Genomic DNA, 13,923 nt, shown 5'->3' with positions numbered 1-13,923 from the left:
TATATCTTTTACCTCAGGTCCTTATGAGTCTAGAGATTTCTTGGCTATTTGCACATATACCAAAGTTGTTTGGGGCCCATTGAGAACATGATTTCTCCACTCTAATCCCAGGCATGTGGAAACAACGATAAAACTTCACACTCATCTTCCAATTGAAGGAAAGTAAAGGGTACGAAACTATAAATGAAAATACTTGTGTACACTTGATGAGATGAGCACTAGGTGTTATTGTTATATGTTGGCAAGTTGAACTACAATAAAAAGAAATTTAAAAAAAAGAAAAAAATAATTGGGTACAATATAAACAGTGTGTGAAGCAACAAATATCTGAGAGGAATTGGAAAACACAAATGTACAGAAACCATGAATTTACGAGATATGTCTCACTTCCAAACCTAAAGAGCTATGTCTAATATTCACCAGTAAATATTCCACCAGGCAAAGCTGTTTGCTTTTCACAAATCACTCGGTCATATCTGATTCCGAACAGATTGTAACAGCATCACTTGAGCTTTAAAATCATTGCTGAACTGCTGTCTTGGCAATAAGCCTAGAACCTTACTTCCTGGACAGTATTCAACTCCATCAATCCCTCATGATCTGCCTCAAACCCCTCAAACCAGCTCCACTGTCCTCTGATCAGTGATGTTTGACCTGATAGACGCTTAACTTTCACCTTGGGGTAACTTCTTTGGTGACACCTGAATAGGTCAGTTGTGTACATGTTTGTCTTTTCCATAGAGAAGCATCACTTCAGAGAATGAGGGAACAGAGTAATCATGTGCAGTGTGTACAAATCATGGTATCTAGAGATAAGACATGGGACTGTGAATAGACATGGACCTGGTGAGCTGGTGAAGGCCCCAGGGATCCCAGGTCTTTGGTCCAAGGTGGGCTGGGTGCCTGTGACCAGTGGGGAGCTATGGGCCCGTGATCCCTACATAGCTGCTCAGTGAGGACCCATCACACGGTGTGTTGGGCCCTGTGCTCCTTGTTGGGGCTCAGCAGCTGTGTCCTCTCAGGCCTGGAGGAGTCCCTTAAGCAGACACTGTATGTGGTCTCAGCAGGTGCTTCATCCAGGGCTCTCCCCAGAGGAGAAGCAACTCCCAACCTCCACAATGTGGTGTGAGCTGAGCTCCAGCACCAGGGCTCAGGGAGGGGCTGGGAAATCACTTGATGGACTTCATTTGCATGGACACCCCTCTTGTAGAAAAGAATGGAGGACAAAAAGAGGTCTGGGGACCCCACCTGGTGTGGGGATGGTCATCATTGCCTATACTCCTGTCTCCTGATGTATTTCTCTCAGTGCACAGGTACAGACAGACAGGCGTCACATACCATGTTCCAGTTCCTTGGCTCCATCAGCCCCTCTGGCTCAGATGCTGGGAAGTTTTACATTGGTCTCTGCTCCATTACACATCAGTGTCTGTGTTTGCAGGTCCCTGTCCCAGCCTGTGCTAACCCAGTCGCCCTCCCTCTTGACATCTTTGGAACAACAGTCAGACTCACCTGTACCGTGAACAGTGGCTCCAGTGTTGGCAGCTATTACATCAACTGGTTCCAGTAGAAGCCATGGAGCTCTCCCTAGTATCACCTGTACTACTACTTAGACTCAGATAAGCACCAGGGCTCTGGGGTCCCCAGCTTCTTCTCCTGATCCAAGGATGCCTCAGTCATTGGAGGGCACCCTCATCTCGGGGCTGCAGCCTGAGGACTAGACTGACCTTCACTGTCTAATCAGAAACAATAATGCTTCTAACAGTGACACTGACAGTTTGGGACATGGGACAAAATCCTTCATCTGTTCAGATGCTTCTTCCATGAAAATTTATAACGTGTAAAATAAGTGATATATCTAATGTGTACTTAAAATTACCGCCTGGTTCATAATGAGCCTATTCTCCATTATCTCTTCAAGTTCTATATGTCCTCAGAAATAAAACAAGAATAAAACAAAACACTTCAATGTGGTAACAGTCATGTTACCTGGGTTTCCAAATGTCATATAACCAGAGTCTGTGCTGCGAAGATTTTTTCTCCTGAAATGAGGACAATGAGCCTTTCATTGACTTTGTCTCCATCAGAGGTCCAGGACTATCTAAACAGGGGGTGTAGTCTTCCCCAGCATGGATTCAGCACCTCCAGGGCTCAGAGCAGAGCCTTCCCTTCCCTCACAGGCTTCACTGCTCAGAAGTGACCAAGGTTCACTGTGTCTTAAGCATGAACACTGGGATGTGGGATGTTGTGTGAGGACACGGGTCATAGGCAATTCCATTCTCAGAGCTGGATGGGATCCCTCACTCATCACCTGAGGCTTGGGTTGTGCACTTGAGGAGAAGGGGGTCCATCAAAGTAGGAATTTGGGGCCTATGGCCATGAACCCTTTTATGGGCTATGAGATTTGGAGGATGTTGCACCATTACTGGGAAAATGCTCAGCCTGCCTCAGTGAAGTTGGTTGATGTGGGTGCATGAATGAGCCTTTGCTATAGCTGCCACCAGGTTGATGGAGACTCCTGTAAGTGGGTGTCCTGAGCCCACAGGTACTGACTCTGTCTCCCTCTTCCCTTAGTCCCCATTGGAACTTTTCCATAATCCAGGGTGGTAGGATATGTGAATATCAAGAGTAAGAACTCTCCCATGTGTACATGTGTCACTGCCCTAAGGAATCTCTTGGTGACCCCAGATCCAAGGTCACCTTCTCTTTCACAAGAGCAGTAGAAACACAGGGGTTACCATGGCAATGTTACCACAGCTCTCAGGCAGAGATGCTATATTGTGACCCATTACAGCACTGAGAGAACAAGCAGGGATTCAAACCTAATTTTCCAGGCCCAGGTGTGTTGACAAAAACGTCTTTGACCACCTTGGGCTGCAGCCTGGGGAGAGATTGATCATCATTGCTGTAGAGCTGCATATGATCAATATCACCCAGATAATTTCTGTTTCCCAGAGACAAGTGATAACGTCTACTCTTCACATCTTTAATTTTCTTCTATTTATTTATTCATGAGAGACACACAATGAGAGAGGAGAGACACAGGCAGAGGGGGAAGCAGGCTACATGCAGAGAGACAAAAGTGTGACTGGATCCCAGTCTCCAGGATCTCGCCTGGGGCTAAAGGTGGGCTGCCCTACTCTTCACCTCTTATTCCATCACTCCCCTGTCCCTGCCTCTAAGCAACACAGGCTCAGAATCTGGCATTGAATGCTTTGTATCTCACTAGAAACAGAATTGTTTAAATTTAAATTCCAGACTTGTTTAAATTCCAATGAAAATACCTCCTTTTGAAGATATTCATCTCCCAATGAAAAAATAGTTACATGGATTTCAGAAGCGATATGACCCACACTATTGCTGTGTTGGAATGAGAAGAAGGGCAGTTGTGCAAGATGTGTGACCCAAGAGAACCAGTTGGCCCACTGCCTGCCTGTCCACTGGTACCACTCTAGGGATTTAGTGGGAATTCCCTGAGTTCTGGTATTTGGTGATAATGATTTTCTCTTTCCTTTCAGATCAGAGCTTTGGGAGCTCCTGAATTCCAGGGTGCTGGGTCGTGTCATCCCAGTGAGCAGATGTGAACAGACCCCTTACAAAATTGTACACAGAGAACAATTGCACCTGTGTAAAGATTTCCCACGTGATAAGTCACTAGGGCCTACACACCGAAACAGTGAGGTAGCATCAGACTCCCATCAGCAAGGCTAAAATTCAATACCACAACATCAGATGGTGCCCAGGATGTGGGGCAGCAGGAACTCTCCTTCATTGCTGGGGGGGGGAAGGGATGCCAAATGTCCAAGTCGCTTGGGAACATAACTGGGTAGTTTGTTGCAGAGCTAAACGAAATATTTATTTATTTATTTATTTATTTATTTATTTATTTATTTATTTATTTAGTTTTATTGGAGTTCAATTTGCCAACATATACCATAACACCCAGTGCTCATCCCATCAAGTGCCCCCTTGGTGCCCGTCACCCAGTCACCCCCACACCCTGCCTTCCTCCCTTTCCACCACCCCTTGTTCTTTTCCCAGAGTTTGGAGTCTCCCATGTTCTGTCTCCCTTTCTGATAATTCCCACTCATTTTTTCTCCTTTCCCCTTTATTCCCTTTCAGTATTTTTTATATTCCCCAAATGAATAAGACTATATAATGTTTGTCCTTCTCCGATTGACTTATTTCACTCAGCAGAATACCCTCCAGTTCCATTCACTTCAAAGAAAATTGTGGTATTTGTCGTTTCCAATGGCTGAGGAATATTCCATTGTATACATAGACCACATCTTCTTTATCCATTCATCTTTCGATGGACACCAAGGCTCCTTCCACAGTTTGGCTACTGTGGACATTGCCGCGATAAATATTGGGGTGCAGGTGTCCTGGAATTTCACTGCATCTCTATCATTGGTGTAAATCCCCTGCAGTGCAATTGCTGGGTCATAGGGCAGATTTATTTTTAACTCTTTGAGGAAACTTCATACAGTTTTCCAGAATTTTTGCATCCATTTTCATCAGGGATATTGGTCTATAATTCTCCTTTTTGGTGGGGTCTTTGTCTGGTTTTGGAATTTAGGTGATGCCGGCCTCATAGAACGAGTTTGGAACTGTTCCATCTCTTTTTATCTTTCCGAACAACATTAGTAGAATAGCTATGGTTTCTTCTTTATACATTTGATAGAATTCTCCTGGGAAGCCATCTGGCCCTGGAGATTGTGTCTTGGGAGGTTATTGATGACTCCTTTAATTTCCTCCCTTGTTATTGGCCTGTTCAGGTTTTCTGTTTCTTCCTGTTCCATTTTTGGAAGTTTGTGGTTTTCCAGAAATGCATCCATTTCTTCTAGATTGCCTAATTTATTGGCGTATAGCTGCTCATAATAAGTTTTAAAATTGTTTGTATTTCCCTGGTATTAGTAGTGATCCCTCCTTTCTCATTCATGATTTTATTAATTTGAGTGTTTTCTCTCTTCTTTTTAATAAGGCTGACTAATGGTTTATCTATCTCATTAATTCTTTTAAAGAACCATCTCCTGGTTTTCTTAATCTATTCAACAGTTCTTCTGGTCTCTATTTCATTGAGTTCTGCTATAATCTTTTTTAATTTCTTCTTCTTCTGGATGTAGGATCTATCTGCTCTTTTTTCTCCAGCTCCTTTCGGTGCAAGGTTAACTTTTGTATTTGAGTTCTTTCCAGTTTTTGGATGGATGCTTGTATTGAGATGCATTTCCCCCTCTGGAGTCCTTTTGCTGTATCCCAAAGATTTTGAAAGGTTGTATCTTCATTCTCATCAGTTTCCATGAATCTTTTTAATTCTTCCCTAATTTCCCGGTTGACCCTTTCTTTTTGTAGCAGGTTGGTCCTTAACCTCCATGTGTTTGTAATCCTTTCAAACTTCTTGTGATTTAGTTCTAGTTTCAAAGCATTATGGTCTGAAAATATGCAGGGGACATTCTCAATTTTAGTATTGAATAAGATCTGATTTATGACCCATTATGTGGTCTATTCTGGAGAACGTTCCATGTGCACTTGAGAAGAATGTGTATTCAGTTGCATTTGGATGTAAAGTTCTATAAATATCTGTGAAATCCATCTGGTCCAGTGTATCATTTAAAGCTCTTGTGTCTTTGGAGATGTTGTACTTAGAATATGTGTCGATTCTAGAAAGCGTTGTGTTCAAGACACCAAGTATAAGTGATTTACTATCTAAGTATGTCTTAACTTTGGTTGTTAATTGATTGATATACTTGGCAGCTCTCACATTCGGGGCATAAATATGCATGATATTTAAGTCCTCTTGTTGGATATATCCTTTAAGTATGATATCGTGTCCCTCTTCCTCTCTTACTACAGTCTTTGGAATAAACTTTAGTTTATTTGATATAAGGATGGCAACCCCTGCTTTTTTTGAGGATCATTTGAATGGTAAATGGTTCTCCAACCTTTCTTTTCAGGCTGCAGGTGTCCTTATGTCTACAATGAGTCTCTTGTAGACAGCAAATAGATGTGTCCTGCTTTTTTATCCAGTCTGAATCCCTGCGCCTTTTGATGGGGTCATTAAGCCCATTCACGTTCAGGGTTACTATTGAAAGATATGAATTTAGTGTCATCATGATGCTTATTCAGTCCCTGTTTTTGTGGAATGTTCCCTTGGACTTCCTCTTTCTTTTACAGAGTCCCCCTTAATATTTCTTGCAGAAGCTGGTTTGGTGGTCACATATTCTTTCAGGTCCTGCCTATCTTGGAAGCTCTTTATCTCTCCTTCTATTCTGAGTGTGAGTCTTGCTGGATAAAGTATTCTTGGCTGCATGTTCTTCTCATATAGGACCCTGAATATATCCTGCCAGCCCTTTCTGGCTTGCCCGGTCTCTGTGGAAAGGTCTTCTGTTAACCTAATACTTCTCCCCATAAAGTTTAGGGATTTCTTATTTCTTGCTGCTTTAAGGATTTTTCCTTTATCTTTGGAATTTGCAAGTTTCCCTATTGAATGTCGAGGTGTTGAATTTTTATTTTATTTTTTTGATTTTAGGGGGAATCTTTCTATCTCCTGGATCTGAATGCCTGTTTCCCTCCCAATGTTAGGGAAGTTCTCATCTACGTTTTGTTCAAAGACAACTTCTGCTCCTCTATCCTTTTCATCACCCTCTGGAACCCCAATTAAACGTAGATTTTTCCTGTTGAGGCTGTCATTTATTTCCCTTAACCTTTCCTCATGATCTTTTTATTGGTTTTCTCTTTTTTCCTCAACTTCCTTCCTTGGCATCAGCTTGTCTTCTATGTCATTCACTTGTTCTTCTACGTCGTTAACCCTTGTTGTTAGGACCTCCAGTTTGGATTGCATCTCATTTAATTGATTTTTAATTTCGGCCTGATTAAATCTAAATTCTGCAGTCATGTAGTCTCTTGAATACTTTATGCTTTTATTTCCAGAGCCACTACTAGCTTTATAATCGTGGTTCTGAATTGGCTTTCTGACATCGAATTGTAATCCAAATTCTGTAATTTGGCGAGAAAATGAGTGAAAATATCAGTGAGGGTGACAAAACATGAGAGATACCTAACTCTGGGAAATGAACAAGGGGTAGTGGAAGGGATTTGGGCAGGGGTTTGAGTTGACTTGGTGATTGGCACTGAGGGGTGTACTTCAGATGAGAACTGGGTGTTATGCTATATGTTGGCAAATTGAACTCCAATAAAAAATTTAAAAAAAAATACAAATTCTGTAACTCTGTGGGAGAGAGTACTGTTTCTGATTCTTTTGTGGTGAGTTCTTCCTTCTAGTCATTTTGCTCAGTGCAGAGTGGCTAAAATCAAGTTATACTGGAAAATGGAATGGAAAAAAAATAAGGTATAACAAATAAAGAACAAAAAACCATACCAAAACAAACCAAACCAAACAGAAACAAACAAACAAAAAAACAAAAAACAAAACAAAACAAGGAGGGGTATCCCCTGTTCTGTATACTGGAAGTCCCCCGATTTCCCCTGTTGTTTTCCAGCACTGCTTGGTCAAGAACTTGCTCTTCTGCTTTTGGCTTTAGGCTCAGAGGAGGCAAAGGTGCAACTGTCTTTGGTCCTCCTGAATCCAGGGTCATCCGACACCAGCTGCCTCCACCATGCCGCCTAAGTTCGATCCCAATGAGATCAACGTCATGTTCTTGAGGTGCACCGGTGGCGAGGTCGGTGCCATGTCTGCCCTGGCCCTGAAGATCGACTGCCGGGTCTGTCTCCAAAAAAGGTTGGTTATGACATCGTCAAGACAGGCGGTTATTGGAAGGGTCTAAGGATTACAGTGAAACTGATCATTCAGAACAGACAGGCCCAGATTGAAGTGATACCTTCTGCCTCTGCCCTGATTATCAAAGCCCTCAAGGAACCACCAAGAGACAGAAAGCAGCAGAAAAACATTAAGCACAGTGGAAATATCACTTTTGATGAGCTTGTCAATATTGCCTGACAGATGTGACACCGATCTCTAGCCAGAGAACTCTCTGGAACCATTAAAGAGATCCTGGGGACTGCCCAGTCTGTGGGCTGCAATGTTGGTTGCCGTAACCCTCATGACATCATAGATGACATCAGTAGTTATGCTGTGGAATGCCCAGCGAGGTGACTACAAAGAAAAATATTTTAACAAAGGATCATTTGACAAAAAATAAAAAATAAAAAACTTGCTCTTCCCCTGTCCTTCTAGCTGGTTCTAGGGGAGGGGCCTGTTGTGCTGACTCTCAGGTTTGTGCACTTGGGGAGCTGTCCTGCCCCCTGCCAGGTCGTCTCAGTGGGAGCTGTTTATCCTGTGAGGTCCCTCTTCCCCGGCAGCCCTGCTCTGTCCGTGGCACGAGGTGACACAAGGAACAATAGCAGTGGCGGTGGCCAGCTCCCCAGCCCTGGAGTCAGCTCCCGCAGTATCTACTGCAACTCCCAGTCTGCAGGGAACTGGATGCTCTGGGGCGGGGCCCCTGACCTGCTCAGCTTGGGTCCCCCAGCGGCAGGTGTCCTCGCTGTCCTGCCTGGGCCTTCCCCCCTCCGCCTGTCCCGGGTGTAGGCCGGATCCTGGGCTGTGTCCCCTGCGCCCTGGGCTCCCAGGCCTGCACTGCTGGAATCGGGCTCACGGCCGTGCAGCCCCCTCTCTGTAGACCTCCACCCGAGCCCCTCCAAGCTGCTCCCAGGCCACGGGGCATGCTGCAGCCCTTTAGAGAGCTCAGCCACAGGGTGTGGGGCTCTCCCCGGGGCAGGGGCTTTTTCGTACCCCCGGGAGCCTGAGGGCATCCCTGCCCTCCTGGGGTCATGCTCTGAATCCTTGTGGGCGCCTGTCCATCCGGGAAGTTTGGTGCAGCTCCTGCTCCTCCGACAGGGCTCTCCTGACCTGGGGGTGCTCGCTGCGGCCTCAGCCCAGCTCCTCAGGGCCCCTCCCCTTGGATGCTTTTAGTTTCTTTATTTCTTTTTTTCCGTTTTCCTACCTTAATAGAAGTGTGAACTCTCCTCACCGTAGCATTCCAGCTGTTGTCTCTTTAAATCTCAGGCCGAATTCATAGATTTTCAGGATGATTTGAACGTTATCTAGGTAAGTTGGTGGGAACAGGTGACTTGGGGACACTACTCTTCCGCCATCTTCGGTAGTATATATAATTTCCATATTTCAACACAATCCTACTGAGTGGATTCCACAGCAAAATATGTGAAAAAAATGAGGTTTGTCCATAAAAGAAAAGAATCTGTATAGGGAGACATGAATGATGGAGACAATGAATGAGAGGGTTTGAATATGTCCCTATAGTGTAGACTGTATTCTAATACAATATGGCCTGATGGGAGCCACAGTAGTGCTCATCTGTGAACACACTGTGCTTCTCGGATTTGTCACTGATACACCAAATATGTTGGTACAAAACGAACAAGGAGTAATGGAAGAGGAGGTGGGTGGGGTAACGGGGTGACTGGGTGATGGCCAATGAGGGAGGCACTTGACAGATGAGCACTGGGTGTCATACTATATGTTGGCAAATAGAAGTCCAAAAAAATACACAAAAATGACAAAAACAGGAGTTTAAAACACAAATACATTTCTGTGAGAACATGTGGAACTCATGTCTCTAATGCCCAAGAGATGGAACCCATTCTGAGAGTCAGACCTGGCCATGCCAATGGGGAGGGAACTGGTGAGCCCTGGAAACCAGCTGGGCTCTCAGGGCTTTGGGCCTTGCTGAGGTGAGTGCCCTGTGACCAGGAGGGGGCGCTGAGGGACTGCCCTGTGGTCCGTACAGGGCTGCTCTGTGAGGATCCTTCACTCACGGTGCCTGTGCCTGTGTGCTGGTCCCTTGCTCCCTGATGAGAGCTCAGCAGCTGTGTCCTCTCAGGTCTGGACCCTGAGCAGGGACTTGTGTGTGGTGCCAGCAGATGCTTCCCCCCAGGGCTCTCCCAGGGCTGAAGCCAACCCCATCCTCCTCAGTGTGTGGTGTGAGCAAAGCTCCAGGATCAGGGCCCAGGGAGGGGCTGGGCAGTGAGTGGGTGGAGCCTATGTGCATGGACAGCCCTTCTGGCAGAGGGGGGAGTAGAAGAGGAGGCGTGGGGCAGCCCAGCCCATGGAGGGGACCAGGGACTTTGTCACCCTGACCTGTGATCTTTAATGTTCATTCAACTCTGTCAGTGCACAGGTCAGGAGTGACCTCAGGGACACAGAGCCACTGTCAGCCTACGTCTGCTGGTCTAGCTTAGAGATTTGAGGAAATTCAGTCTGGCCTCTGATCCATCACCCGTGAATGTGTCTGCAGGTTCCCCATCCCTGCCTGTGCTGACCCAGCCGCCCTCCCTCTCTGCATCCCTGGGATCAACAGCCAGACTCACCTGCACACTGAGCAGTGGCTGCAGCGGTGGCCATATGCTGGTTCCAGCAGCCAGGAGGCCTCCTGAGTACCTGCTGATGGTCTACTGAGACTCACCAGGGCCCCAGTGTCCCCAGCCACTACTCTGGCTTCAAAGACACCTCGGCCAATGCAGGTCACTCAGATAGCTGTGAAATTCATACAACAAGGGTCCTCATGGGGACTCATGGGCACCCCTTCAGATTTTCCTGCCTGCATGAACAGACCCATGATATAATCATAAGGTTAAAAAAAGAGACAAATGATTCTATAAAATGTTTCTAAATGTCTATTTAAATGAAAGATGAAGTCATTCTTTTTTTAAAAAAGTTTTATTTATTTATTCATTAGACACATAGAGAGAGGCAGAGACAGAGTCAGAGGGTGAAGCAGGGCCCTTGCAGGGGGCCTGATGCAGGTCTTGGTCCCAGTACCCTGGAATAATGACCTGAGCCAAAGGTAGATGCTCAATCACTGAGCCACCAAGTGCAACTGCACTGAGATTTTCAATGCCACTTCCATCGTTATTTTCCATGCAGTCCGCACAGATCTGTGAACAATATACTCGTAATTCCGCCTGTGTCTTCACAGTGACATCATCATTGAGTCTTAGTCAATGCACATTGAGAAGATTTTCTTAAAAAGAACATTCAGGACTGTGGGCTGATGAGGTCGGTGAAGGATCTCAAGATGGCTGGGCAAAAACTTGCTCTAAAAACCATTGACTGGGTAGCTTTTGTGGAGATCATACCCTGAAACCAGAAGGCCATTGCCAACTCCCTGAAATCCTGGAATGAGATGCTTACCTCCAGGTTGGCTACTCTTCCTGAGAAACCACCTGCTACCGACTGGGTTTACTACAAGGCCAATGTGGCAAAGGCTGGCTTGGTAGGTGACTTTGAGAAGAAGTTTAATGCCCTGAAGTTTCCTGTGCCAGAGGATAAATACACTGTCCAGGTGGATGCTGAGGATAAAGAAGATGTGAAAAGCTGTGCTGAGTTTTTATCCCTCTCAAAGGCCAGGATTGAAGAATATGAAAAAGAGCTGGAGATGATAAAGAACATCATTCCATTTGATCAAATGACCATTGAGGATCTGAATGAAGTCTTCCCAGAAACCAAATTAGACAAGAAGTATCCCTATTGACTTCACAAGCCAGTTGAAAATTTATAAACTTGAGTTGAGGAGAAAGCCCTGGTCCTCATATTATAAATGTTGGATATTAAAAATAATGATATGGAAAAAAAGAACATTCATCCAATTTATGTGTACAGTTGGTCTAGGGAGTGACCAATACGCCTTCTCTTCCTCTGGATTCTTGCAAGAAATTCTCCAGCTGTCACATCTTCCTGCTAAAACACCCTGCAGGTCTGCCTCTTGTGCTCTGAGGTCAGTGGCACACAAACAACTTCAAATGGCAGGGCTCCTGCAGACCTGTGTCCATATGCGGGGAGGACAGACTCTAGGAGGGAGTTCTTGCCCATGGGGTGGGGAGAACTAATGTTTAAAACAGGTGAAGGAAAAAAAAATAAAAAAAAAATAAAACAGGTGAAGGGATCCCTGGGTGGCGCAGCGGTTTAGCGCCTGCCTTTGGCCCAGGGCGCGATCTTGGAGACCCGGGATCGAATCCCACATCAGGCTCCCAGTGCATGGAGTCTGCTTCTCCCTCTGCCTATGTCTCTGCCTCTCTCTCTCTCTCTCTCTCTGACAATCATTAATAAATTAAAAATAAAATTTAAAAAAGGTGAAAACAGTGAAAGATGACAACGATGTTCAGTGTGTAACCTTTCCAGGAAAGCACACGAGGCCTTCCACATACAACCTGGAAAATCTAGCTCCCTGGGTCTTCAGTATTTCAGGAAATTGAGAGAAGGAGAGGGCTGCAACCAGGGTCATCATATAGGAGGAAGTTCTAAGCATCCTGTGCAGAGGAGGCCACTTGTACACGGCGACCCTTCATTCCACTGGATGTGACAGTGATGTCAGACAAATTGGTGTAGACACCACCTCAGTCCTGAGTGGCCCATGAAAATCCAAGGGATTTGTGGTAGAAACACAGAGATGGAGAGAGAGGCAATGACATAGGCAGAGGGAGAAGCAGGTTCCCTGCACAGATCCTGATGGGGGGCTTGATCCCAGGACTCCAGGATCATACCCTGAGCCAAAGACAGACACTTAACCCCTGAGTGACCCAGGAGTCCCTCACACCAAGAAATGAGAGTGTAGCCTAAAATCTATGCCACATTCAGGGGAGACCACATGTGGGGAGACTCGTCCAGATCATAGGAGGAGAGTGGTCAGAGCTCTGGAGACAGGACCTGTGTCCCATGGCCAACTGATCCCCATGTCATGCAGGGTGAGGTGGTGTCAGGATGCCAGAACACAGTTGAGACTTATTTCTGAGGGCTCAGGCTGGATCAGAGCTGGGAACACCACCTGGCACTGACTGTGACCTCTGCTCAGGGCTCACAGCTGGGACCTCCTGAACCGCACACCAGCCCCAAGCCCCTCCTCTGCCCACCCACCCCTGACATGCTCAGGCAGAGGGAACTGACCCAGAACCAGGGAGGGGTCAGAGAGCCGGGGTCTCATTTGCATGGAAGAGCCCCTCCCTCTCTCAGAGGATGAAGAGGAGAAGGGAGAGATGAGGGGAGGCTCTGCTCAGCTGAGGGGCCACTGAAGACAGGATCCGTGATGACCTCCACCATGGGCTGGTTCCCTCTCATCCTCACCCTCTTCGCTCACTGCGCAGGTGACTGGATGTGGGACAGGGCGAGGGGCCCTGGGAGGACATATGCAATCCAGACTCCAGCATCACCCTGTCTATTCTCTCCTTCTTGCAGGGTCCTGGGCCCAGTCTGTGCTGACTCAGCCGGCCTCAGTGTCTGGGTCCCTGGGCCAGAGGGTCACCATCTCCTGCACTGGAAGCAGCTCCAATGTTGGTTATGGCAATTATGTGGGCTGGTACCAGCAGCTCCCAGGAACAAGCCCCAGAACCCTCATCTATTATAGTAGTAGCCGACCCTCGGGAGTCCCCGATCGATTCTCTGGCTCCAGGTCAGGCAGCACAGCAACCCTGACCATCTCTGGGCTCCAGGCTGAGGATGAAGCCGATTATTACTGCTCATCCTATGACAGCAGTCTCAGTGGTGGCACAGTACTCCAGGCGTGTGGGGAAGTGAGACAAAAACCCACTTACCCATCTGCAAAGTGAGTGAGCGCCCCAGCAGCTGCCTGCTTAGGATTCCCCTGGGTTTCTGCTCATTCTTCAGTTGATGCCCTGAACACAGGTGCATCTTGGGGACCTCCTGGAAATGGCACCTGCTTCATCATCTCTGATCTCAGAGTATCTCAGAGTAGCCCATTGTGCACAGAGGGTGTCAAAGGAATGAGAAAGTTTTGCCTTTGGGATCAGGGACTGGTTCTTTTAGGCTAGAGTACATTCACTTGTCATCTTCTGATTTCTCAGTAAAAGAAACACTCTTAGGCCACGAAGCTATCATGGTCCTTCATCCCCATCCCTGTTCTGCTGATGCACATGTCAGCTTTTTTTACAGCTGGCAAC

General features: G+C 46.3%; 2 pseudogenes and 1 gene segment (V, D, J or C); all 3 read left to right on the top strand.

Annotated features, from left to right (window-relative positions):
• The first annotated feature begins 7,613 nt into the window (after nt 1-7,613).
• Nucleotides 7,614-8,074, top strand: LOC119869122 (annotated as a pseudogene).
• A 2,974-nt stretch (nt 8,075-11,048) lies between these two features.
• Nucleotides 11,049-11,531, top strand: LOC119869097 (annotated as a pseudogene).
• Nucleotides 11,532-12,966: 1,435 nt separating this feature from the next.
• LOC119869100 lies at nt 12,967-13,587 on the top strand. The segment is given in 2 exon segments: nt 12,967-13,110; nt 13,202-13,587. Coding segments are annotated over 2 exon segments (429 nt in total).
• Nucleotides 13,588-13,923: the final 336 nt, after the last annotated feature.

Source organism: Canis lupus, unplaced genomic scaffold (genome assembly GCF_011100685.1).
Source record: "Canis lupus familiaris isolate Mischka breed German Shepherd unplaced genomic scaffold, alternate assembly UU_Cfam_GSD_1.0 chrUn_S1537H1723, whole genome shotgun sequence".
Taxonomy (NCBI): Eukaryota; Metazoa; Chordata; class Mammalia; order Carnivora; family Canidae; genus Canis; species Canis lupus.
The sequence above is the reverse complement of the archived record's forward strand: the minus strand, read 5'-3'. Positions and strand labels throughout refer to the sequence as shown.